This window comes from Phacochoerus africanus, chromosome 11 (genome assembly GCF_016906955.1).
Source record: "Phacochoerus africanus isolate WHEZ1 chromosome 11, ROS_Pafr_v1, whole genome shotgun sequence".
Classification (NCBI taxonomy): Eukaryota; Metazoa; Chordata; class Mammalia; order Artiodactyla; family Suidae; genus Phacochoerus; species Phacochoerus africanus.
In genome coordinates this window covers 1,965,946-1,990,461 of record NC_062554.1, presented here as the reverse complement: position 1 = coordinate 1,990,461, position 24,516 = coordinate 1,965,946, and the positions used below count along the sequence as shown (strand labels likewise).

Sequence of the window (24,516 nt, the reverse complement as noted above, 5' to 3'; positions counted from 1 at the left end):
AGATCTCTCTCTCCTGCCTATTTGATGGTCGGCTCTTCAGATGGAAGGTCTGGGCACCGGGCAGTTGACTTCTAGTGCCTCCAAGGGAGCGCAAGAGTCACAGTGCCCCCTCCATCCCCAGCCCCGCCCCTGCTGCCACCCTGTCTCCAGCAGGTGTTTTTGGTGGTCATGCGTCAGTGTGTCTCTTGGAGTTGTCAAGAGGAGGAAGGAACACCGCTCAAAGAGCCTCCTGTTCTTACTCCCCTCCTGGCTTTAACGTCATCCCTTTAGAAGATGCCAGCATGTTGATCTATACTGCTTCGCCTGCAGCCCAGTGCTGCACATGCCTTACGCATTCAGCCACCTAAAGAAGAGAATTTGGTAGGGACTAAACTTAGGCAAGGCTATAATTTTGGAATAAGATCTTGGTGAATCAAATGCATTGCTCTCACCCCTGTTTCCCAGGATGATCAGTTAGGAGCTTTCACAGGCATCTCACCAACCCCTTGGCTGGAAGGCTTATCGCTAGACTGCCTTCAAGCTGTCCTTGGTTCTTCTGTGTCAGTTCTGGGAAAGCAGAGCGCCTGAAGGGTGGCGGTTGTCATGGCTTCGCAGAGAGCCTGTTTGTATTGTGAAGACTCTTTTCCAAGATACCGCTCTCTGTTCCCCAGGGGGGATTCCTTCAGAGCTTTCAGGACTCAGTTATTCAAGTGGGACCCCCACCATAAAGCCTCTCTTCTCCCTTGTAGGTAAGCTCCATCCATCCCTTCCCCGTGGCCCTGCTGCTGGCTTACATCCGACTCCAGGGCAGGACTTAGCAGGTTTGGACTCGGAGCTTTTTGAAGGCAGGGGCTGCCTGGAACAGGAAGTGGCGCCTGACAGGTGTTGAGGAGTGCTGGAGCCATGGAGTAGATCGATGAGTGAAGCGTGTTTACGGGAGCACTAGTTGACCCGGCCGTTTAACTAGCTAGTCGTGAATTGGCTTTGCTCTTCCCTAACCGTACATCATTTGATGGTGACACCCGCCCCAGCCACACGTACTCTCCCCTCATATATAATTGCAGCTAAGCGGTGCGGGCATAGGGAGGTCAAGGTCAGGACGGGGTCTCTCGTTGGACTCCTGGGAGCTAAGGACCTGATTGTAGTCCACTCACACTGCGTTTCGAAGAAACCTCTCTAACTCTGTGCCAAAGATAGCAGATTGCTTGGCTATTCCTTGCCTCGGAAAAGTGGTTTTGTAATAACTGCCTGAAAGTCCTTAAACAAGAAAAAAAATCTAGGAGAGGTTTTCTTTTCTACAAGCACCTGCCTGCACTCGTTCTGCTTGGTTCCCTTGGTGATGGGTAATCTGAGCCATGTAATAGGAATCTATTTTAATTTTTTTGGTCTCATTTTTTTTCTTTTGTCTTTTTTTAGGGCCACACCCGCGGCACATGGAGGTTCCGAGGCTAGGGGTCTAATTGGAGCTGTTGCCGCCGGCCTACACCACAGCCACAGCAACGCCAGATCCGAGCCTCGGCTGCGACCTACATCACAGCTCACGGCAACGCCGGATCCTTAACCCACTGAACGTGGCTAGGGATCGAACCCGCAACCTCATGGTTCCTAGTGGGATTCATTTCTGCTGCGCCACGATGGGAACTCCTGGTCTCCTTATATTTAAGGTCTCCATTTTACCAGTTGCTAAAGTTCTCTTTTGGAGGCCTGGTCCTGAGCTTGAAGTGCAGCCTCGGTAACTCCGACGTCTCCTCTGTGGCTCTCTTCAGATTGGCTTTTCTCGATTTGAAAAGAGCCCCTTGACCAGGCAGCGGGTAAATTACACGTTTTCTTTTTCGGAGTTGGCTGAAAACACACATCACCTACCTGTTTGGTAGCTAAAGACTTACCCACGGCTTATCGAGTGTGTTGCGTTCAAAATCACAGTGTGTTTCCAGGCCAGGGGCCATGCTGTGATTTAACGTGACCTGACCCGTTGGGACAGTGTATACATGCTGGGGCCAGGATCCTGAAAGAACGGGAATCCATAGCCATCCTGGAGTTACTGTGGCCCTTTACTAGAAGACTCTAGACCTTGGTGTTAGAAGAAGAGGGCCAGATGTCTTTTCGAGGAGCCCAGGCCAGGGGCTCTGGGAAGCAGCTGCTGGTCCGAGTCACCCCGCGATGGCTGGAGCGTCTCCCCGGGAGGCTGACGCCGTAGGCTTCCCTGCCCTCCGCCCTTGCAAACCAGAGGACACCCCCATGCCAGCTTTCCGCCCCACCTGACTGTTCGGAACCGGCTTTTTCCTCGGGTGCAGCTAAGGGCCGTGCTGACTAGAGGTTTCCTGGGACCCGGCAGGCTGTCAGCGAATGCCGCAGGGTTGCCCTCACCAAGCGTCCCCGAGAGAGTGGCAGAACACGCATGGAGGGCACGCCCCCCTGGCAGAGGGCAGCCAGGCTGTGAAGGAGTCAGACTCGCGGGGATTCAGCAGGGCCCCCAGCCGTGGCATCGAGCACGCCCCCCTCCTGGGCCCTGCGGAGAGAGACCTAACGGTGGCCCTGCCTCGCCCAAGCTGCAGTGGAGGGGCCAGGCCAGGGGGGAGCCTGACCACTGACGTCAGAGGGGGTGGCTCCGAGGAGGCTGCCTGGGCAGGGGAGGGGGCTCTGCTAGGAGGCTTATGTTTAACCTCAATGTGACCTTTCAGACGGGAGCAAAAATACAAATTGGGGTGTTGACGGTTGGTCATTGTTAGCTATTGAAACTCTCCCTGTGCTCATTAGAAACTTGGGTGTCACGCCTGGTACTCAGAGTGTGGTGGTAGGATGCTTGTAGGATGCTAGGTTGCCCCATAGATGGGACTCCAAACAGGTTCTCAACCGGCTGTGCCCGAGGCCCGGCTCCAGGGCTCTTAGCTGACAGCGGGTTTTGTGTTGTCTCTTGCGCACTGTTTTTCTTTTGGTAATTGTTCCTTTGGGTGGTTTGTTGAGCTCTAGAGAGAGAGCTTCATAGGCATCGGGATCCGGAATGGCACCTGTTTTTGTTCGCACACAGAAAGAGTGAGTTCCTCCACCCTGTCGGTGCAAGGGGTGAGCTGACTGACTGTACTTCGGTGTTGAGCTCCATCACAGCCGTTTATGGGACTTCCTTATTCCCACGATCTTTCAAAAGTCTGTTTATACTACGCAGAGGAAGTGTTAGAGCACCCTGCTCTAAAAAGCGTTCTGCACAGTTATTCCCACACGTGTGTCTTTGTGTTTAATGACCTAACCCTTTGCGTTGCTCTGTGAGGTATGGTGTTTCTCTGTTGAAAGGATGGGAGGAGTTCCCTGGTGGCTCAGTGGGTGAAGGATCCAACATTGTCACTGCTCTAGTGTGGGTTAAATACCTGACCCGGGAACTCCTGCATGTGGCGGGTACAGCCGAAAAAAAAAAGAAAAAATCCTGGAGTTCTCTTGTGACACAGTGAGTCAAGGATCCAGCATTGTCACTGCTATGGTGCAGGTTCGATCCCTGGCTTAGGGGCTTCCACGTGCTGTGAATGCGGCCAGGAAAAGAAAAAGAAAAACAACCACCACAAAAATGAAGGATGGGAAGCTTGAGATGAGATGGGGGGACCTATGGTGCATCTTTAGTGCAGCCCTGCCCCCTCATCGCCCCTGCTGTCGTTCTGCAGGGACAGTCTGGCCTTGTGGAGGAGGAGGCTGCAGGAATTTTGTTCATAAGAATGGAAGTTGCCCGGCAAAGCCCCCAGGGATCCTCCGCTCTGCCTCGAAGTCCGCCGGGTGCGGGATGGGAACGGAGGAACCGTGGCTCTCAGGTCGGGCATTTGCGCAGTCGCATAGGACATGGCATTCTTTCAGTCTAGCTTCTTCAACGGTTGTCAGGTGTCTTTATGTCCTTATTGCCCTACACTTTTCATTTCTCATCCATCCTTACATCCTTTAGCCCTACTTCAGCTTCTTTTTTATTTCTTCGTGGGGGTGTGTGTATTTGTCTTCTTAGGGCCGCACCCACGCCATATGGATGTTCCCAGACTAGGAGTTGAATCAGAGCTGCAGCTGCCGGCCCACACCACAGCCACAGTAACCTGGGATCCAAGTCTCATCTATGGCCTATACCACAGCTCACAGCAATGCCAGATCCTTAACCCACTGAGCGAGGCCAGGAATCAAACCCGTGTCCTCATGGGTACTAGTTGGGTTTATAACTCACTGAGCCACAATGGGAACTCCCAAGGCTTTTTTTTTTTTAAATTGAAATGTAGTTGATTTACAATGTTGCGTTAGTCTCTGGTGAAGAACAGAGTGATTCGGGGGGTGGGTGTGTGTACTCTTTGCCGTTATAGGTTACTTCGGGGTATTGAGTGCAGTTCCATGTACTACACAGCAGGACGTGGTTGCTGGTCCACGCTGTATTGAACAGTTCACGTCTGCTAGTCCCAAACGCCCCACCCTCCCCCTTGGAGACACAAATCTGTTCTCTGTCTGTGAGTCTGTGTTCCATTTTGTAGATGACTCTCATTTGTATAGTATCTTAGGTTCTGCGTATAAGTCATATCATAATGGCATTTGTCTTTCTCTTTCTGACTCACTTCGCTTAGTCTAATACGCCCTAGGCCCATCCTTGTTGCTGCAGATGGCATCATGTCATTCTCTTTTTTATGGCTGGGTGATATTACCCTCTGTGTGTGTGTTTACACCCACACATGTACCGCATCTTCTTTGTCCATTCATCTGTCAGTTGGCATTTACGTTGTTTCCATGTCTTGGCGACTGTACATAGTGCTGCTGTGAACATAGGGGTACATGTATCTTTTAGGATTAGAGTTTTGTCTGGATAAATGTCCAGGAATGGGATTGCTGGGCCACATGGAAACTCTTTGCTTTTTAGGAGGTTCCCAGGCTAGGGGTCAAATCGGAGCTTCAGCCGCCGGCCTACACCCCAGCCACAGCAACGCGGCATCCAGGCCGTGTCTGCGACCTACACCACAGCTCACGGCAACACTGGATCCTTAACCCTCGGAGCGAAGCCAGGGTTGGAGCCTGCATCCTCATGGATCCTAGTCCGGTTTGTGTCTGTTGTGTTCCACAGCAGGAACTCCCACATGGCAACTCTTTTTAGTTTTTTGAGGAACCTCTGTGCTGTTTTCCATAGCGGCTGCACCAGTTTACGTTCCCACCAGCAGTGTAGGAGGCTCCCTTTTCTCCACATCTTCGCCAGCATTGGGTATTTATAGACTTTTATAGTTTTTATTTGCATTTCTCTAATAAGTAGCAATGTTGAGCACCTTTTCAGGTGCCTGTTGTCCAGCTGTGTGTCGTCTTTGGAAAAATATCTGTTCAGCTCTTCTGTGCATTTTTTGATTGAGTCGTTTTTTTCTTTTGGCTACTGAGCTGTAAGAGCTATATGTTTATTTTGGAAATTAAGCCTTGTTGGTCATGTTTGCAAATGTTTTCTCTCAGTGCATAGGTTGCTTCTTCGTTTTGTGTCTGGTTTCCTTTGCTGTGAAAAAGCTTATAAGCTTGATTGTTTTTGCTGTTCTTTCTCTAGAAGACGTTGGTCCAACTTATGTCAGACTGTTTTGCCTCCTTTTTCCTCCAGGTGCTCAGTGGTTCCACGTCTCAGGTTTACGTCTTGAAGCCGTCTCGAGGTGATTTTTGCGCCTGGTGTGAGGGGGTGTCTTCTACCTTCGTTGATTCACACGCAGCTGCCCAGTTTTCCCAACACCACTTGCTTAAGAGGCTGTCTTTTCGCCATTGTATATTCTTGCCTCCTTTGTTGAAGATTAATTGGCCATAGGCATGTGGGTTTATTTCTGGGCTTGAGAGCAAAGCTTCGATGGAAGCCAGGGTGTCTTGACGTCAATAGTCTTGGCTAAACTCTGAGTTATTGACAATATACACACAGGAACTCCCCGTGCTGATTCAGTTCTGTGATACAAGAGAGATACTTTGTCTCCGGCATGCCTCAGTAAGAGATGCAAGAGGACATGGAAACGTCCATTTCTCTTGGCCTCTTCTCACCTCCGTCGAGTGTACAGATTGCTTGCCTTTCCAATATCTCTTGGTCCCACACAATATTGTATCAGGTAGCTAAGCTGAATTACAGTTTCAGGAACACCTTTAACCACAGAAGGTTTGGAGAGAAGATTCATTTTCCCTCTGTCACATTTGTAGAAATAACCATCAAAGCAGAAGAGGAGAAAATTTGATCAGATGTATGGATATATGGATAGCACATCCTGCCACATCAGAAGTCCATGGTGCAGGTCCAGCCCAGGGGCTAACATCATTAGCTGAGTAAAAAGGACCTTCTTTTTTTGTTTGTTTTTTTTTTGGTTTTTTCCTCGGCACCACCCATGACCCACAAAAATTCCTGGGCCAAGTATCGAACCTGTGCCACAGCAGTGACTTGAGCCACTGCAGCGACAATGCAGGATCTTTAAACTGCTGAGCCCGCAGTAGCTCCGGAAAATAATCTCTTCTTAAATTTATATTCATCAATGGGATGAGCATGTAGGGTAGAACAGGATATTAGAATTCTTCTTTAAATTCACTTGCTCTCCTATGCCAGAACCCTAATATGTAGCATCCTTCAGAATTCTGTAGGACTTTCTTCTCTGGAACGCCAGCCAGCCTGGGTCTCTCAGCCTGACTTCGTGCACAGAGAGCTAGTCAACTCTCCAACAATGATTGACCTAGGAGAAAATATGCATGAGGCCTTGGAGAGACTCCAAAACCTGGGATTACTCAGTTGAGATGGTCTCAGTCCAAGCCTTCTACTGCAACCCCCACTGTCAGAGTTAAGGAAGCAGGTGTACCTCCTGACAAAAGCTCTTCTCAAAGTAGGTCAAAATGGAGCTGTGTCCCAACTCTGTCTTTTCCAACATGTTTTGGAATAATTGGAATGACCTTTTCGTAACAACCTGGCATTTTATGCCCCGATGACGCAGTCATTTTATCAATCAAGAGTGGCACCAAAAAGTGATCGAACCTCTTGGCCAGTGGCTGGAATGATGGTACAGTACGTTTTTATTCACTCGAACTCAAATCCTCGCTTTGGCTGGTGAACTTGGCATTCAACAAGGTGACTCGGACACCATTTTTTTCCCGCCCTGTTCTCCGATGCCTTCCAGGTTCCTCTTCAAGGAGAGAGGGAATGCTTTATCATGGTCTGAGCCCAGCTGAGGTTCGAGTGCCTTTTTCTTGAGGGATGGGCGTCTTAGGCAGGTGGTGAAAACACAAGACTGTGTATGTCACCACAGGCAAAGGCTAGCAATACGGCAAATGTCTGGGACATTCTCTTCCGCTCTCTGCCATTCAATACCCTTCAGAAGTTCACTCGAGAACCGCACTGGTTTGGGTAGATGCTGTGCGAGGAAGCTGCCCTGTTCCTCTAGAATGGTGACCGGGTGAAGGGGGGCCTTTCTGCCTGAGCAGCGCTGCTACCCGGGTTTCTGTGACTGCTGCCAGGGGATGCGTCTCAAGTCTTCAAGTCTCGGGGGAGGGAAGAAGCACCAAGGACTGTTGTTCTAGCCCCTCCAACCATGCCTCGGGTTTTAAAGTGACTACTAAAGTAAAGAGACATTGTGGCAGGAGGCGCAAATGTTATGGTGAAAGTAAAAACCTCCCAACCCCCACCTTTTCGAAGGCCAGCCCCTTCCCCAGAAGAGAGCCACACAGAGGGTGGTTCTGTCCCCTCCAGACCTTCCATCACTTTATTGTCACAGATTTCAATGCCTGTAGAGGGTGGTTTTCTAGTGACACATCATATGATGCTTAGGCTCTTGCCACCTTTCCTCTCCAGTGTGTCTGTATTTCCACGATGGTCCGTGAGTATCTACCTTGTGTTGAAATGGTTTAGCTGATCCATGAGAGAGAACTGGGCGAGCCGTGGTCTCTCTGTCCACCCCTCAGTTCATGGACATTGAGGTTCAGACAGCACTTTCAAACCTGATTTTGAGTTGTCGTATAATCCCATTGTGTCAAACAAAATTCGTGCCATCTCTTCCTTCAGCCGTGACCACAGAGAGCTTACTCATGAATACACAGCATCTGGGGCAGATCATCTGTTTGTGCCTCAGTTTCTTTGGGTGTAGAATGGGAATAAAAACAGTACCCCTCCAGCGAGGTTGTGCAGGCTTAAAGGAATTAACAGACGGACATGCTCTCCCCAGGGCTGGGCGGGTACTGAGCGCTCCTGACAAGACCGCACGGGCCTAGAGCAAGGTGCGTGGACCGCTTGGTTGGTCTCCATAGACCTGCTTTGGCCTTTGGCCCATGTTATCCACTGACCTTTGACCTATTTTGAGGGCAGCACAGGAAAGCAGTGCGTTCTCCTGTTTACTATGACGCTGTCATATCATCAGGAGAGTTTATCACCTGACGCTGAGTCTCTGTGAAAACAAGCGAGTTTTTCCTTTCTTAGGAAGAGTCGTGCTCATCCTGGACAGTCTGTTTGATTTGAACAGACGGATCTGTGTGTCTCGTCCCTCAGTTGTGCTTCCCCTTCTCCATTGGCTACTGCAGGGGATTCAGATTCTCTTTCTCTAGCATGTGTTGCAGACTCAGTGACATGCATTGTATGTACTAACTGGACGTACAGTGTCAACTTAGGTCCTTAACTTTTTTTGTCAACAAGCTGCCTCCCATGTGGGTGGGTCTCTGATCACATGGACACACCGAGCTCCATTTGTTGGCGTGTGGCTGGCTGGGGTCTTGTGGCAGGAACCGCCCTTCACCTCCTGCTGGGGGAGTGGCCGCTGCCGGTGGGTGCTAGATGGCCTCACACACCTGCTGACGTTGGCCCTGGGGTTGGGCAGGCACAGCTTCGCTTCTGTTCGCTGAAAATCGCCATCTTGTGAGTTCTTGGACAGAGAAGCTATTGGCCTGCTGTGAAGAATTACTTCCCTCTTTTCTTGTTAGGTTCAGAAAAAATGTAGGTTATGATTCTATCTTTGGATGCTAGTCGGTGTTTGACCGTGTGATGAGTGGAATATTGATTAATGGAACAGTAATAAACAGCCACCAACACAGAGAAGCCAATAGTGATTGTTAAGGCCCTTTGTTTAAGGCTCTGAAAGAGCTTCCATAGCAGTGAACAAGATGCAGGCTGGAGAGGGGCTGGAGGAAAAGGCAGTGGCCTGGTAGGGGTGCCCGGTCCGTCTAGCCTGTGCCTGGCACAGCCGCCCTGGGACGTGGCCCCTGGGCTCAGCCTCCCGTCTGCACCTCCAGCAAATAGCCAGTGCTTCTGTCACAAGTGACGCTCCAGGACTTGAATGCACAATTCTCCGTCCTTGCTTCTCGTTTAGAACTGAGCCTGGCTCTGCCACCTGGCCTCACCTAGGCAGTGCACTGGGGGAGCGATGGGGCCAGGGAAGAAAGGGGGGTGTCCTTTCTTAGTGAAGAGGGGTGGGGAGCCCGTTCTTAATATTGGAAGGGGGCGATGGGCTCAAGAGAAGGGGGTGCCTCTGGGCCCCTGTGCTTGGCTTCCTCTCTGGCTCCCTTCTTTGCACAGTCAGGAGCGTTGGAGCACAGACTCCCCGGGACTAGCCCAGATGACTGTGTCATTTCCCCATCTGGCCACACCGTCTGCTTTTTCAGAGAGCTGAACCCCCGGACGGCCTATGGTGGGCCTCTGGTTTCGGCCCTAAATGCATCGTGGAGGGAGGGAGTGTTGGTGGTGCTGGGCCAGTCAGTTCCATGAGCAGCTGCCTCCCTCCTCCGCGCCTACAAGCAGGGCAGACACCCCGGACGGTGGCCGCAGCGCCTCCGACTTGGGGCGTTGAATCAGGCTTGCCCCTCCCCTGCCGGATCAGCGCTTCTCCCTTCCCTCTGTTTTCCACGGTTTCCGACGACTTTTTATTTCCTGTGTGTTCCCTCTGCTTAGCCCTTGGGATGCCTCTGTCTGTCTTTAGGGTTTTTCTCGGAAGTGCCGTCTGAGCTTGCTCCTCTCAGCCCTGGCACCGCAGGAGCTCCACGTGCCGCCCTGGCTGCCAGAGCCCTAATTGAGGGGTGGGCTTGGCCACTTCTGGAAGGGACGTGTGAGTAGGTGATGGGCTGGCAGTTGGCGCCCCTCATTCTCCGGCCCCCTGAGATGTTCAGGACGGGCTGCCGCGCTGTGAGGTGCGCCTCGGCTCTGGGGACCAGCCTGGCCTGGGAGTCAGGACGTGAGATCCGTGCGGGCGTTGTTCCCTCTTAGCTGCTCGGTGAGTGGCACCAGCTCCCCGACCTCCTCAGAGAGTCGGCGTTCATTGCTGTCGGTGCCCCTGGAAGCTGTGCCTCCAGCCAAGCCAGACCCGACACGTCCAGCCTCGCCAGGCACCGCCGGGGCTAGAGCTCCGCTGAGGCCTTTCTAGCCAAAGGTGAGGTCATCCAGGGACGGTTTTGCCAACTTTCGTGGCACACCTCCCAGTGGCATCTGATCTGGTCCTCCTCGTAGCCGTTTTGAAATCCCGTGGTTTCCCTTTAGGTGGTTTTGCACAGATAATCAGTGCAACTGTCCTCTTAGATGGCACACTTGGAAGTTGGGCAGGTGCTTGTGCAGCCTTTTAAGTGTGCGTTTCTTTTTGCTTTCGTCCCAGGTCAGTCACCACGGGGCTGCCAGTAATGAGACGTACCAGGAGCGCTTGGCGCGTCTAGAGGGAGACAAGGAGTCCCTCATATTACAGGTGGGTCCTCTTTGGGCGGGAAGCAGCCTATTCTGTTCCTGCCGACTCCGGAACTGCCTTCGGTCGGGGAGAAGCCCAGAGGGTTTTCTCCGGGCAGATCCCCTGCTCCTGAAACAAAGCAGAAGTAACTGGGGGCACTGGGTTCTTGGGGGCTGCGAATAGATGCACTTACATGTCATGGATTATCCGGGACCCGCCTCTGTGCACTGGCTGACTAAGGGGCCCTGTCAGCTGGGAGTCTTGCAGGGGAGGTAAGCTGTATGCTCCTGTCGCTAATGAAGCAAAGCCACTTTCAAAGCCAGTGTGGATGCTGACAGGATCAGGCCCAGATGTTCTGGAGCTGGATTGGGACTGATCACTTGGAAGCTAAATCCCCTGGAGCTGGTAACATGAGGGACTAAGACTTTGATGCCTCTCTTACTTTGAAGCCAGGAAACTCCAAAACTCTTGAGGCACAAGGAATCAAGGGCAGAGCTTCAGTCCTGAAGACGTGCGTTCCCTGGTAGACGTGCAGTTGAGTGTTGTGGGCGGCTTTGTGCTGGGGGGGCGGGGGCAGCTCCTCGCTGTGTTAGTTCCCAAAGGCAGGAATCGAGCCTCAAGGTCTGTATGCCTCAGACACGGATGGACGACTTGGGGAATGATGAGGCTGATGTGCCAGTCCTGGCTCCTCCAGGGAGGAGGTCAAGACTGGTGGTGGATCGGGGGAGACGGGGCAGGGAGGGTGCCGGGGGCTGAGCTCAGAGCCCCAGCGTTAGCACCAGCCGTAAGAGGCTGGACCATGTCTGGCCCTTTTCCTTGTAGTTCACCCTGCTGCTTTTATTCACTTAACTGCAGTTTATGAATGTAAGAATAGTGTTATTTTAGAAACGTGAAAATCAAAAAGTTTCACCTCAGCCTTTTCTCTCAGCCTCCCCCCCCATCCTGCCCCTATTTTAAATAATTAAGTTCAGACAAAATAAACAGTTGCACAATTTCGCATCCCAGTTTTTTGCCCCCCTTCACGTCATTGATTTGTTCCTTAAAAAAAATTTGCGTGCCCACAGCGTGGTGGTGTGCTGGTTGTCAGTACTAGGGACATAGCAGTGAAGAGTAGACAGAGTCTTGTTCTCAGGCGTGTGTGTGTGTGTGTGTGTGTGTGTACACACACACAGTGAACAGACCAATTCTCAGGACGTTTCCAGCGATGAGAATTCCTGGGAGGAAGGTCGGGCAGGAGCAGACCTGGAGCAGCTGGCAAGGGGGGGCCCCGTGGGAACTGGGAGAAGCACATTCCAGGCAGAGGAGGCGGTCTGTCCAGCACACACCCTGTGGCAGGCGTGAGCTTGGCGTGGGCAGAACAGGAAGGGCTGTGTGGCTGGAGCTGGTGACCACGCAGCAGCCTGGGAACTGCCCTCAGAGAGGTCGCTGGGGCCCCATTGCAGAGCAGCCTATAGTGCAGACTGTTTGAGGGATGTGTAATTCGAACCCCATCCCAAGGACATGACTGATGAAAAGCGTGTCCGGGAGTTCCCATCGTGGTGCAGTGGTTAACGAATCCGACTAGGAACCATGAGGTTGCGGGTTCGATCCCTGGCTTCGCTCAGTGGGTTAAGGATCCAGTGTTGCCGTGAGCTGTGGTGTAGGTTGCAGATGCGGCTCGGATCCCGCGTTGCTGTGGCTCTGGCGTAGGCTGGTGGCTACGGTTCCGATTCGACCCCTAGCCTGGGAATCTCCATGTGCTGTAGGAGTGGCCCAAGAAATGGCAAAAAGACAAAAAAAAGAAAAAAAGAAAAGCGTGTGCAGTTGAGACTTTTGCAGCAAACCCTTTGAAATCGCCCACTGTTGAACCAGGAACCTTCATGGCTGAAATAAGACATATTCCTATTTAGAGGATTACAATGTAATGAAGAAATCCTATGTGAGACTCTCTTTGCTATTTAAAAAATTCTAAATTCTTAAATAATCCTTATTGAAATACCTCTGGCACCGCTGGCAGGCTGCTTACCAGGAAGGTCGGAAACGGTCCTGGTGGTGTCTAGTCTTCCAGGACGTTGAGACTTTGCGAGGAGCCCTCACGTGCTCCCCACCGTCTCGCAGAAGCTCCATGGAGCAGGTTCGGCCTCCACATGGTAGGGCCTCTTGCTTGATTCACAAGGCAGCCCGGCCGGAATGCATTCACCGGAGCACTTGGCCCAGAATGTTCTCTTGGAGGAGAACAAGGGAAATCGCACAAGACAAAGTACTTGGTTTCAGGATTAAAAACACGTAAAACCAGAATCTTTTATATCTTCATTAGAATGTAGCTTTTTTCTTTTTTTTCTTTCTTTCTTTTTTGTTTTTTTTGCCATTTGAGGGCTGTACTCACAGCATATGGAGGTTCCCAGGCTAGGAGCTGAATTAGAGCTGTAGCTGTCGGCTGACACCACAGCCACAGCAACTCGGAGTTTTTAGCCACGTCTGCAACCTACAACAGAGCTCAGGGCAACGCTGGATCCCTAAGCCCCTGAGCGAGGCCAGAGGTCGAACTCTCATCCTCATGGTTACTAGCCAGGTTCATTATTGCTGAGCCATAATGGAACTCCCAGAATATAATTTTTTTAACTCAATTTTATTTTAGTTATAGTTGTACAATCATCATCACAACCCAGTTTTACAGCATTTCCTTCCCAAACCCCCAGCCCCCCTCCCAAACTGTCTCCTTTGGAAACCATCAGTTTTTCAAAGTCTGTGAGTCAGCATCTGTTCTGCAAAGAAGTTCATTTTGTCCTTTTTTCAGATTCCACATGTCAGTGAAAGCATTTGATGTTGGTGTCTCATTGTCTGACTTCACTTAGCATGATCATTTCTAGGTCCATCCATGTTGCAGATAGCATCATTTCTTTCCTTTTAATGGCTGAGTAATATTCCATTGTGTGTATGTACCACAGCTTCTTTATCTACTTCTCTGTCAATGGACATTTAGGTTGTTTCCATGTCTTGGCTATTGTGAATAGTGCCGCAATGAACATTGGCGTCCATGTGTCTTTGTGAGTCGTGGTTTCCTTTGGATAGATGCCCAGGAGTGGGATTGCTGGATCGAATAGAATGTAACTGTTGTTGTTGTTGTTGTTTCTTTTTTAGGGCTACACCAATAGCATATGGAAGTTCCCAGGCTAGGGGTCCAATCGGAGCTACAGCTGCCAGCCACAGCAGTGCCAGATCTGAGCCGCATCTGCGACTTACACCACAGCTCATGGCAACACTGGATCCTCAACCCACTGAGCGAGGCCAGGGATCGAACCTGCAGCCTCATGGTTCCTAGTCGGATTCATTTCCGCTGCGCCACGACGGGAACTCCTAGAATGTAAGGATTTTCACTTATATATCCCCTCAGTTTCTAAAATTAGGTCTAGCATGCAGTAGGGGTTCAAAAAATCTTTGTTTTTTTTTGAGTAAATGTCACTTGTAGTATCTTTCCACATTTTTGTCCCAAATTTCGACGCCTCTGCATTCCTAATTTAGAGCGTTTGTGTTCACAGGGACCCTGCGGCCCTGTGTATCTTGAGGAGCTTTAAGCTGTAGGATATCAGAGACCATGATATCTCTCTGGGTACCCCTGGCGCGCGGCCCCAAGGTGTGGTGCAGACTCTGTGTTAAGCTCACAGTAAGATTAACCAGGACACATCCTTCCCACACAGAACCTCTGCAGCCCGGGGAGCAAAGGCCACCCCTGCAATCCTCCTCCTTTGAAAGCAGCGTCAGGGGAGGAAAAGGCCCGCCGATGAGGCCAGGCAGGAAGGATGAGGCGCCCACCTCTGGATGCTGACTGAAATGTCAGCATAACATCGCCTAAGCCCTGAGGAATGTGAAAGTGGAGAGCTTAACGCAGCCCTGGTCGTGAAGATTAGTCCCTTCACTTAAACACACATAGGCGAGTTCACATGAGCCTCGGCGCTCCAGCTGCCTGTCCGGTGGTGCAGCCTGAGAGGTGATTTAGGACCATCTGCATGTCAATGGTGATTCATGAGCCGTCGGTTACAACCCGAGAGGCTGTAAAGGATCCCGTTTACAGCCCTTCGTGTCTTTATTTGGAGGGAACCGGCTCATTTGCTCGCGTCATCTTCCTGCTCTGAGGCACCCTTCATCCCGCGTGAGGGAGCGGATCCTGGGACCGTGTGCTGATGGAGAGGCTAGGAAAAGCCTCTCCGTCCGTCCGTGTGTCGGGTGTAACTCACATGACTCAGTGCAAGTGGAGTTTTATTAGCGAACCATCCTGATAGTCCGTGTCCTTCAGAGAGATGACGCCTCCTGCCACTGCGTGCAGTGCGGCTCGTGTGTGTTCATGACCCAGAGTCATGTTTTGGCCTGCGAAGCACAAAAGCCTTGCTGCAGCCAAGCTGGGTCAGGGCTCCGGCGCGCCTGCTGCGTCCCACATTCCTTAGTTGCTTCAGAACCCTCGCCCGATAGGTGAGCCGTCTGCACACCCTGCTGAGAGGGCTGAGGTCATTGGTTAGTCTCCGCAGACGTGTGGCCGGTGCTCCCACGGGAGGAGGCAGAGGCCCCGGCGAGCCGGCTGGGGTGCGCCTCCGGGCTGGGCGCCCCAGGGAGCTCTGCCCGAGTCCAGCGCAGAGGCCGCTCTCGCGGCTGCTGGGTGTTTCTCTCCCGAGTCTGTCAAGAGTAGGAAGCAAAGGGACCAACAAAGTCCAGGCAGTGGCCGAGACGTCCCGGGCGGGTAAGAAAACCCCCGGGGTTCCCTTCGTCCGGGGCACTTCCTGCACCTGCCGCCTGCGGAGAGAACAGCCGCGCTTCTCAGCAGGGTCAGTGCCCTGGCTTCACGGCTCCCCTGCTGCGGAAACCCAGCCCGGCTGATCCACCCCTGCTTTCTGTCCTGGGACAGGTGAGCGTCCTCACAGACCAAGTGGAAGCCCAAGGAGAGAAGATCCGGGACCTGGAGGTGTGTCTGGAAGGGCACCAGGTGAAACTCAATGCTGCCGAAGAGATGCTGCAGCAGGTAAGCGGGGCGGGGGTGGGGGGCAAGGACCTCGAGACCCACAGCAGCTCCGGTGGGAGAGCCCCTGGCTGGGTCCAGGTTATGGAGCCACTGCTTCCTATCCCGTCCTGTGTGGTGTTTACACAGCAGGTGAAACCAGCCTCGATGGGGAGAGCCGGGGGTGGGGGCGGCGGGGAGGAAGGGCTGGCCCAAGAGGAATAACTTGCTGGGCTGGTTCAAGATTCCCAGGGCGCTTCCTCCAGGCCCGGTTCAGGGCGGGTGCTGTGCACTGGCAGTATCGCCCTTATCTCAGCCCGAGAACCGCGCTGGGCACGCTCACCTGGCTAACTCCTCATGCCCTGGGCACCCTCAGTTCCGGCATGGCAGTGCTGCTGCTTTTGCCCTGTAAGTGGCATCTGGGGCTTTCGAAGTCAAGCAGCTTGTTTTGTCCAGTTTTCCCCCCCTCCCTCTGTGTCGCTTCCTTTGATAAAACCGATCACATATTTCATAAATATTTTAATATAATGTAATACATATCAAAATGAAAAAAAAAATTAGCTGCTCTTTTACCTTCAAAGAATTTCTTCAATGTCTGCTTGTTTTCTGTGGTCCCTTTTGCTGGGTGTACATATGACTGACAAAGTTCCATTCATACCAGGGAGATGCTTTAGTCCTCAGATTTGTATGTCCAGCCTCATAGACTGAGTTTTCTTCCCATTTTAAAATTTTGCCATATTGTTGCCTTTACTATCACATAGAGATTTTTTGGGGGTAAAAGTATCATTATTGAATTAAATGACGCTTCTCTTTTTTTTGGTCTTTTCGGGGCTGCACCCACAGCATATGGAGGTTCCCAGGAGAGGGGGTTGAATCGGAACTGTTGCCGCCGGCCTACACCACAGCCACAGCCACGCCGGATCCGAGCCGTGTCTGCGACCTGCAGCACGGCTCGCAGCAACGCCAGATCCTGAACCCGCTGAGCAAGGCCTCGATTCGAACCTGCGTCCTCATGGATCCTAGTTGGGTTCATTACTGCTGAGCCACAACAGGAACCCCTGACCCTTTTACTGTTGAACAGTCAGAGCCTATCATAAATAACAAACTCTAGTTTTTAGGAAGAGGGTGTTGAATTTTTATCTAAAGTCTTTTTAGAATCTGTTGAGCAGCTCATTAGAAATTTTACGAACTCTAGTAATATACCTAATTAATATGTTTTTTAACTTGTATCATTTTTGCATCTCCGTTGTTTTGAAAATTATCCGTGACTGAAGTTTATGTATATATAAACTTGTATATATGTACTTGGCACATAAAAGTGCTTACTAATTATTTAAAGAATGAAAGTCTGTCTCTTAAAATGAGTGGGTTCAATTAGATTACTGTTTATAATATTCCCCCCCACACATGCTCTAACTTTCTATTTTTTGCTGTGGTCGGCATAAAATTCAAATCACTTCTCTACGGAATAGTGATAAACACAGGCTTTGAATATGACCTTTGGTCCTAGGATAAGCATCTTAGTTTCCAAGTGTTTCTTTGTTTTGAGTGCATTTGAGGAACTTTTAACAATGTTTTTATGCAAAGAAGCGTGTAGAAACCTCATCTGACAGCTGCGAAGCTGTCATTGGTCTGTCCTTTCTGCTGCTTCGTAAGTTACCACAGTCTTGGCGCTATTCGATGGACTACATCGTGTGCCATTTCTTGCTCATTATATTCGCCGGAACTCTGCGTGGCCGTCCAAGCTGAGTCTTTCCTGTGGCTCATTTTGTTCTTAGACATTGAAATCTTTCTTTTGAAGATTCGGGAAAGAAAATAGCCTGGTGGAAGACTCTCAAGAGGCAGAAAAGCGTTTTCATGGAGGGCAAAGGCTAACCCGCGAAAGGATGTTTCTTGAGAGAGCGCAAGGTGTGATGCCAGGGTGGGGACCGGGGAAGGAAGGTGATGGGCCAGCTGAGAACACGACAGAGACCAGGACAACGTGCACGGGGAGGGAACGCGTCAGGAAAAGAGCAGAAGGCTGACGGGTCCCGGGGGCAGGCAGGGCCTGGTGAGTAACCCCGAGACTGGAGGACAGAACGGGCCCATCGTGGTGCCCGAGCGTCTGGCCGCGCGCTGCCGGGACTGCCGGCACCCCCTCTGGGCAGAGTGTCTGCCCCGGGGGCCGAGCCCCAGCCGGGGGAGGCGGTCTCCTCCTTGGACGTCTGCTGGCCCATCGACTGGAGTGAGACCCAACATCCTGGTCCTTCTCCCCTCCTTGCTCGTGCGCTCTGCTGAGCTCGCGGTCGTGCGTTTGCGTGTGCCGTGGGGCGGGCACCCGGCTTGGGGGGGGGGGGGGTTTCGGAGCATGGCAGCTCGTCTTTGCTACCTCTGCGCCTTCGAGATCTTCCCGAACGTAACCAAGCTACCTCTGGGCCCGTAACTTTGGCTGCGCGTCTCTCAGGGTTTCAAGGGTGAAATGAGAGGATTGTGCCAAACGCTTTTCCTGGAGGCCTCTGCGTTACGTCATAGGGGGCATTTGAGCCTCCGCTCCCACTCATGCAGTGGGTGCCCGGACTCGAGATCGTGGGTGGCCAGCCCCAGAGGCCACGGCGGGTGGTCTGCTGTGCGGGCCGATGCCTTCCCCAGATCCGCCGGACGCTTTCTGAAAAGATGCTGAATTCTTGCACTGTGGCTCAGGGTGATGCTGCCTATAGCTCGGAGCACATCCTGTGTAGGTGTCGTCCGAGCAGGCAGAGACGTGCCGGATTTGACTGTGATATCCTGGGCCCCAGGGCTTGTGGCAGAGCCGGGGTGACTCACAGCCTTGAGCCAGAGAATGGAGGCAAACAATTGCCTCTTTCTGCCGGCCCTGGAGACCGGTCCTGCCTGGCCGAGCCTGGCCTCCTATTAAAGGCCCGAGGAGCTCTGAAGGAGACCCTTTCACGGCCACAGCGTGGGGTCTTCTGGGGGCCTCTTGACCCTGCTTCCCCTGGGGATCCAGCGCCTGCTGGCCCTGCACACAAACGCATCCTGTCTCAAGGAGGTGGCTGCAGCTCAGCTCTCGCTGATGCCTGTGGAGGCCCGGGGTTCGGAGACATCCCCAGTTCTCACAAGCAGCTGGACACCGAGATGTAAAGATTTAAAGGCCAGTCTTTCTATTTTAAAAACATTGGCAACTAGTTTAAATGAAAAAAGTAAAGCTGTGCGGTGATGCAGTATTTACCTTCAGGCCCAGCCCGGCCCCCCAGATCTCTGATGGGCAGCCTCTGTTCCAGTCTCTGCTCCCTCGCTGGCTGGAAGAGCCCTGGGGTGACCTGGGAACCCAACCCCAGCCAGCGTCGCCCAGACCCTGTGTCTCCATGGGCTGCGACCCCTGGCGCTGCCTGCCCCGCCGCCGCTGTTCCCCTGGCCCATGTCGGCCTGCCTCCAGGAGCCCGGGAGGGAGGAAGTTTGCCACCCACCGTGTGAGCCACGGGCGCCCCAGCCCAGCTTGGCCTGGCCCGGCCCCCACTGCTAAGTGTGGATTTCTTAGTTCTCGTCTGTTCTTCTACACCTGAACCCACCTGGTCTCCAGAAAGTGAGCGTGAAGACCCGTGTTAGCCAGGAAATCCGGACCAGACAGGATTCAGCACAGAGGCAGGACCACATGAGCCACACGTGATTATGGGAACATTTGAGGGCAAAGGAGCTTCTTGTCTGCAGTCTGCGGCAGGACGCAGGGTGAGAAGGGGCAGCTACAAGCATCTGCTGGGGCTGCCTGTGGAAATACAGCCTCACAAACTCGCTGGGCAGGCCTGCATTCTCCAGGGAAACTTCGCCGTTAGGAGGAGACATTTCCCAGGAAACATACAAGTGGGTCTTCAGAGGGCCACAGCCTGAGTCTGTTTTCACTGATCTGGGGGGGGGGTCAGAGTTCACGGGGCCGAGCCTTGTCCCTCTGTCCCTTAGGCAGGTCAGGGCATCGCCCAGCTGCATCTGTGAGGGCTCTGAACTGGGCTCTGCAAGCCCAGGGCCCAGAAGAACACCCAGGAATAGTGCTGTGGCCCAGCGCCCTCCCCACTGTCCTGGCTCAGACCAAGTTGGCAGCAAAATCTGTGTCACCGAGAGAGGTGCCCCCACTCTTGATGTGTGCGAAGTCCCTGGCGGCCTTGGCGAATGTGGCCTCTGCGGGCTCTCTGGGGTCCTGTAAGCTCTGCCTCTAACCCCAGACCCTTCCCTCCAGAGAGAGGATTTCAGGGAAGGAGCAGGCGCTGTTGGGTGAAGAGGTCTGTTGCAGAGCCGGCAGCCAAGTGGATGCTCACCAGGGACTGGCTGTTTACGGGCGCAGTCGGTGTCAAGAGCAGACGCGGTGTTTGGGGCCAGAGAGGAGGCAGGGCGGGGAAGCCGACGGGGGAGGAGGAGAGGATGCAAAGCTCCTTTGAGGAACACCCCAGCCTTGGGGCACCGTGGCAGGACACCGGGCTCCAGGCCCTCTGCCGTGACCCAGAGCCTCCCCGGGGCAGGCCGCCTCGTTGTGTTGGCCGTTGTGTTGGCGTGGAGAGTAAGCAGTCTAGGGGCTTTAGTCAGTGGACATGACTCTGCAGGTGCCCCACCGGCTGCTGATCTGGGAGTCGGTGAACCCGTGTCCTTGTCTACAGAGAACGAGGACGGCCGTGCGGACCCGCACTGCCCCCCTCTTAGAGCTGTGCTACAGTTATTTCGCTTTGGTTGAAACTGGACTAACAACGGCCAGGGCGGGTGTGGGACCCGGGACACAGGCCCAGTTCCTGCTCTCTTTGAGTGAGGGAGCAGCGTGCCTGGGTACACGAACCCAGCAAAGCGCTGTCAGCACCCAGCGCATACATTTCCCAAAAGCCCTTGTGTTTTACTTTGATGTCTTTTGCTTTTTAGGGCCACGCCTGCGGTATATGGAAGTTCCCAGGCTAGGGGTCGGATCGGAGCCCCCTTGCCGGCCTACACCACAGCCACAGCCACTCAGGATCCAAGCTGCATCTGTGACCTGCACCACAGCTCACAGCATCGCTGGATCCTTAACCCACTGAGCGAGGCCAGGGATCGAACCTGTGTCCTCGTGGACACCAGGTGGGTTCGTTTCTGCTGCGCCACAGCAGGTACTCCCCAAGAGCACCGTAAAGGAGGTATTTCTCCCTCAAAGAGGATGTTAAACAGAGCTGTGCCCATGACTGAGCAGGAGCTCAGATCTGAGGAGACGGGACCCTGGGTCGCGGTGAGGACGACGAGGTCCCTTCCTAAAGCTTCCGCTGGGGGAGGTAGGAGGCCGAGGTGACGGCTGCGCTCAACCCCCCTCGTGCGCCGTGGGGTCTCCAGTGGGCATTGGCGCTCTGCTCCCTCTTGCAGCTGAGGGCACTGAGTTCGGAGCGGTGACTCAGTGGGTACCGAGTCTGGACCCACGCCCAGGCTGCCTGCGAGCCCCTCTCCCTAAAAGAGGCTTTCCCGGCAGGGCCTGGCCAACTACTTCCAAGGGCAAAGGGACACATTTTTTTTCCTTTCAAGCCTCCCCAAGGCCCGTCTTTTCCTTCGGGTTTCAGGTTGCCAGTCTGGCTGCTGTCCTGCGTCATTGGTTGGTAACTCCGGGGTCGGGTTCCACCCTTGGAGATGGAGCTAATTGCTTCAAGATGAGGCCTTTGAAGGGGAGCGGAGTTGAAAGGCAGATTCTTTATCCGCTCCAGTCAGGAGCGGAGCCTTGGGAAAAGGAAGGGGCGGTTTGCTCGGCCGTGGGAGCCTCATTTCACACCGGGAAGGAGATGCGAGTCTCCTGGAGCAGGTTACTGGTGGCGGTCAAGCGAGGGCTGGGGGATCACTTCTGCCCTGGTTTTTTTCCCCGAAGTTTCATTACCTGGTCCTTCGAGTAAAGCACTAACCCCCCTCCTTCCACACCCCCCGTCCCCCCACGCCCGTCCCCTGCCAGGCAACCTTGAAACCATCAGGAGGGCAGACACTGCTGCTTATGAAACGCTTTGCCCCTGTTCTCCAGCAACCCCCCCCCCCCGCCCAGCGCCCCCACCCGACTCCTGTACCTTCCCCTCCCCCATTATTGTAGCCTCATGATTCTGAGGGACCCCCGGCAAGGTCGCACCCTGAGGGGCTGAGCAGGCACCAAGCCCGGCCTCGGCCTCCGTGCTCTGGACACATAGGCTGGATCCCAGCCGAAATCACGCCCATTTTGGGGCTGAGAGCTGAGGATCCAGGGATGTTTTTCTTAAGGGGGAGATGGAATAAAAGAAGCCGAAGAAGATTTTAGAAGCAAAGCACATACCTTCCAGATAAAGATAAGGGCCAGGCAGTGACCACACTGCAGAGATGAAAAACCAAAAGGAAAGATCAGAGAGACAGACCGGGGGATGGGCTCACACGGAGACGTGGATGGAGGGCGAGTCAGTGGGTCGAGAGCTGAGAAGCAGAAGTCGGGTCTGAAAGCCTGGACCTTGGGCCCAGAACCGGCGCCGCCTCTGCGTCCTGCCTGCTGAAGGCAGAAGCTGGGCTGCAGCGGGCGGACATTTTGCTGGGAAACGACAGGAAGATGAGGAAGAAGAGGCAGAAAGTGTGGAGGCTTCTGAGAGCCTGGCTCCCGGGCGGATGGAGAGCCAGCCTCGTCCACGCGCCCGCGGAGCGCGTTTGCCTGAGCGAGCCCTGGGCAGCGGCTGGTGCTCCACTCGGGGAAGGAAGGTCCAGGGGGCTGGTTCTTGCGAAGGTCAGAAGTGGATCGTGTTCATAGCCCGAGGCCTGGAGGCTGATGGCGAGGGCGCGATTAAGTGCCTGTCAGAGCCGGTGATTGATGGCCCTGCCCTGGCGAAGCCGAGCCGCGGTGGGAACTTCCTCCAAGGCAGATGGAGGTGGGGAGCCCAGGTCCCTGAGAGCGGGCGTCATTCTGCGCCACCAGCTAGAGGGAGAAGCAGGACCGGGGCTCCGAGGACAAAAGCCAGACCCCTCTGGTGAAGCAGGCAGTGATCTGAATCTCCCAGCCGAATGGATGGCGTGGCGCTCGGATCCGCCACGGGAAGGTGGGTCGTGGGGGGAGACGAGGAGCAAAGCCTGGACTCTGCATCCTTGGACATGCGCTGCTGCTGTGCAATCCGGAAGCTTGCTGGGCTGGAGAAGGGTTCTGAACGTTCTCAGAACCCGACCAGGAAGTGGACTGCACCCTTGTGTCCGACTAGCCTCAGAAGGAAGGTGCGGGGCTTGCTTTCTCTGTGGTACGGATTCTAGAGGGACAAGTGGGAGCCGATTCGGGGAAGGCTAAGTACAGGGGGTGATCAGCTGATCTTTAAAACTCTTCAGTAAACATGAGAAGAGGTTACTTGGAGGGGGCGGGCGGACGGGATCGGGTGGGGTTTAGGGCTCAGGGAGAATGGAAAAGCTTTGGGAACAGTCTCTGAAGGAGCCAGTCAGAGGTGAATACAAGTTTTTGCCCCGCTGCGCTGGAGGATCCGCTGTAATTAGATCGCATAAACTCGTATGGAAAGCAGTTGGCATCCTTGAGTGACTTCTTACCAGCAATTCTCAGGCCACGGGGAGTGGAAACAGGGACAAAAGCCTTTGAGGTCTGGCCTGGACTGGGCTCTTGTAAAGCAAATATGCTTGGGACCTAGGGGCAGGGATGATTCAGACGAAGGGTTTTCTGGAATGACAAGTCTCAAAGTATAAGGTGAGTAAGGAGGCAGATGTTGCCAAGAGGAAATGGATAAACCGGGAAAATAGGGCGTAATTAAGTAGCCAGTGGCCACAGAGGAAGAAACCAAAGATTGGCCACTTGAAAGGTCAGAGGGGAGTCTTCAGCTCAGTGGGCTAAAGACCTGATACTGTCTCCGTGAGGATGCGGGTGTGATCCCTGGCCTCGCTCAGCGGGTTAAGGATCCCGCATTGCCGCGGGCTGCAGCATACATAGGTCCCAGATGCGGCTCGAATCCGGTGTGGCTGTGGGGTAGGCTGCAGGTACAGCACCAAATCGACCCCTAGCCTGGGAATGGCCACAGGCCACAGGTGCGGCCTTAACAATTAAGAAAGTCAGAGGATTGTGGCCGGAGGAGAGAATTGATGAGGGCCAGGCCGTGGCCGTCCTGCTGAGAAGCCGCAGTGACGTGAAAGCAAAGCCTATTGGTATTGAGGTCCAGACGCCAGCGTGGATATTGAGGGGACGGTTGCACTACTGAGCAGAGGAGGTGTGTCCAGAGTAGGTAGAGAAACTGCCAATCCAAACACAGAAGCCTCGAGGGCCGGAGGAGGCTGTCGTGGGGACTGGATGTTTGGGGAGGCTGTGGCATAACGGAATGGCGCCGCCTTGGAGGAGGAGGGCAGGGGCGAGTGATGTGGCAGCGGGGGTCTTCGGGGAAAGGTATTCTGTGTGTTGGGCTGTTGGAGCAGAATGGGCTCTGCTTAGATGCTGAGAAGGGCTGGTCACGTCCTGCAGGAGCCAGGATTCCGTTGATGCTGGAAGCAGAAAGACAAGTCGAGAATGCAGGGTATGTAAATCCCCTGAAAACAGCTAGGCTGGAGGTGACAGTACACACCAGTGGCTGGAGGCCATGCTGGGCCTTGGAGATGGGGCAGTGGAGCTGGCCTGGCCGGCGGCTGTGGAAGGCTGCTTTTGCATTCAGAGAGTGGGACAGTACTTACGAGTGACAAGGACCAGGGGTGATGGTCATGAAAGCAGGAAGCATGTGCTCAACAGTTAGGAGCTGGGAGAGAGTAGAAGCTTTGTAATCAATGGTGCATGTGAAGTTAAGCAGCCCCAAGTTGCTGATGAAAATGCTGGTGAGTCCAGCTGAAATATCTACTCAGGAAGGTAGTGTGACCATTGGAACCCCGGCAAGAACAGTTGGAATGGCTGTTGGAACTTGAGTGCAGCCAGTTATACCATTCGTGTGACCAGTCACAACCTGGCAGTTTAAGCAGCCGGAGGGGTTTTTGGCAATAATGGAAGCAGAGTAGTTTCCTAGCTTGCAA

At 53.5% G+C, this 24,516-nt stretch overlaps 1 protein-coding gene across 12 annotated transcripts in view; it reads left to right on the top strand.

Moving 5' to 3' along the window:
• PPFIBP2 (PPFIA binding protein 2) overlaps positions 1-24,516 on the top strand; it is a 147,810-nt gene that overhangs the window by 73,901 nt on the left and 49,393 nt on the right. For 8 of the 12 annotated variants that reach the window (XM_047753413.1, XM_047753412.1, XM_047753405.1 and 5 more), the window contains 2 exons: positions 10,539-10,625; positions 15,481-15,594. In XM_047753413.1, the coding sequence (XP_047609369.1) occupies positions 10,539-10,625; positions 15,481-15,594 (201 nt within the window). Of the gene's footprint in view, positions 1-3,665; positions 3,774-10,538; positions 10,626-15,119; positions 15,316-15,480; positions 15,595-21,774; positions 22,575-22,611; positions 22,744-24,516 lie in introns of those variants that run through there. The other 4 variants (XM_047753408.1, XM_047753416.1, XM_047753417.1 and 1 more) reach the window with 4 other exon arrangements.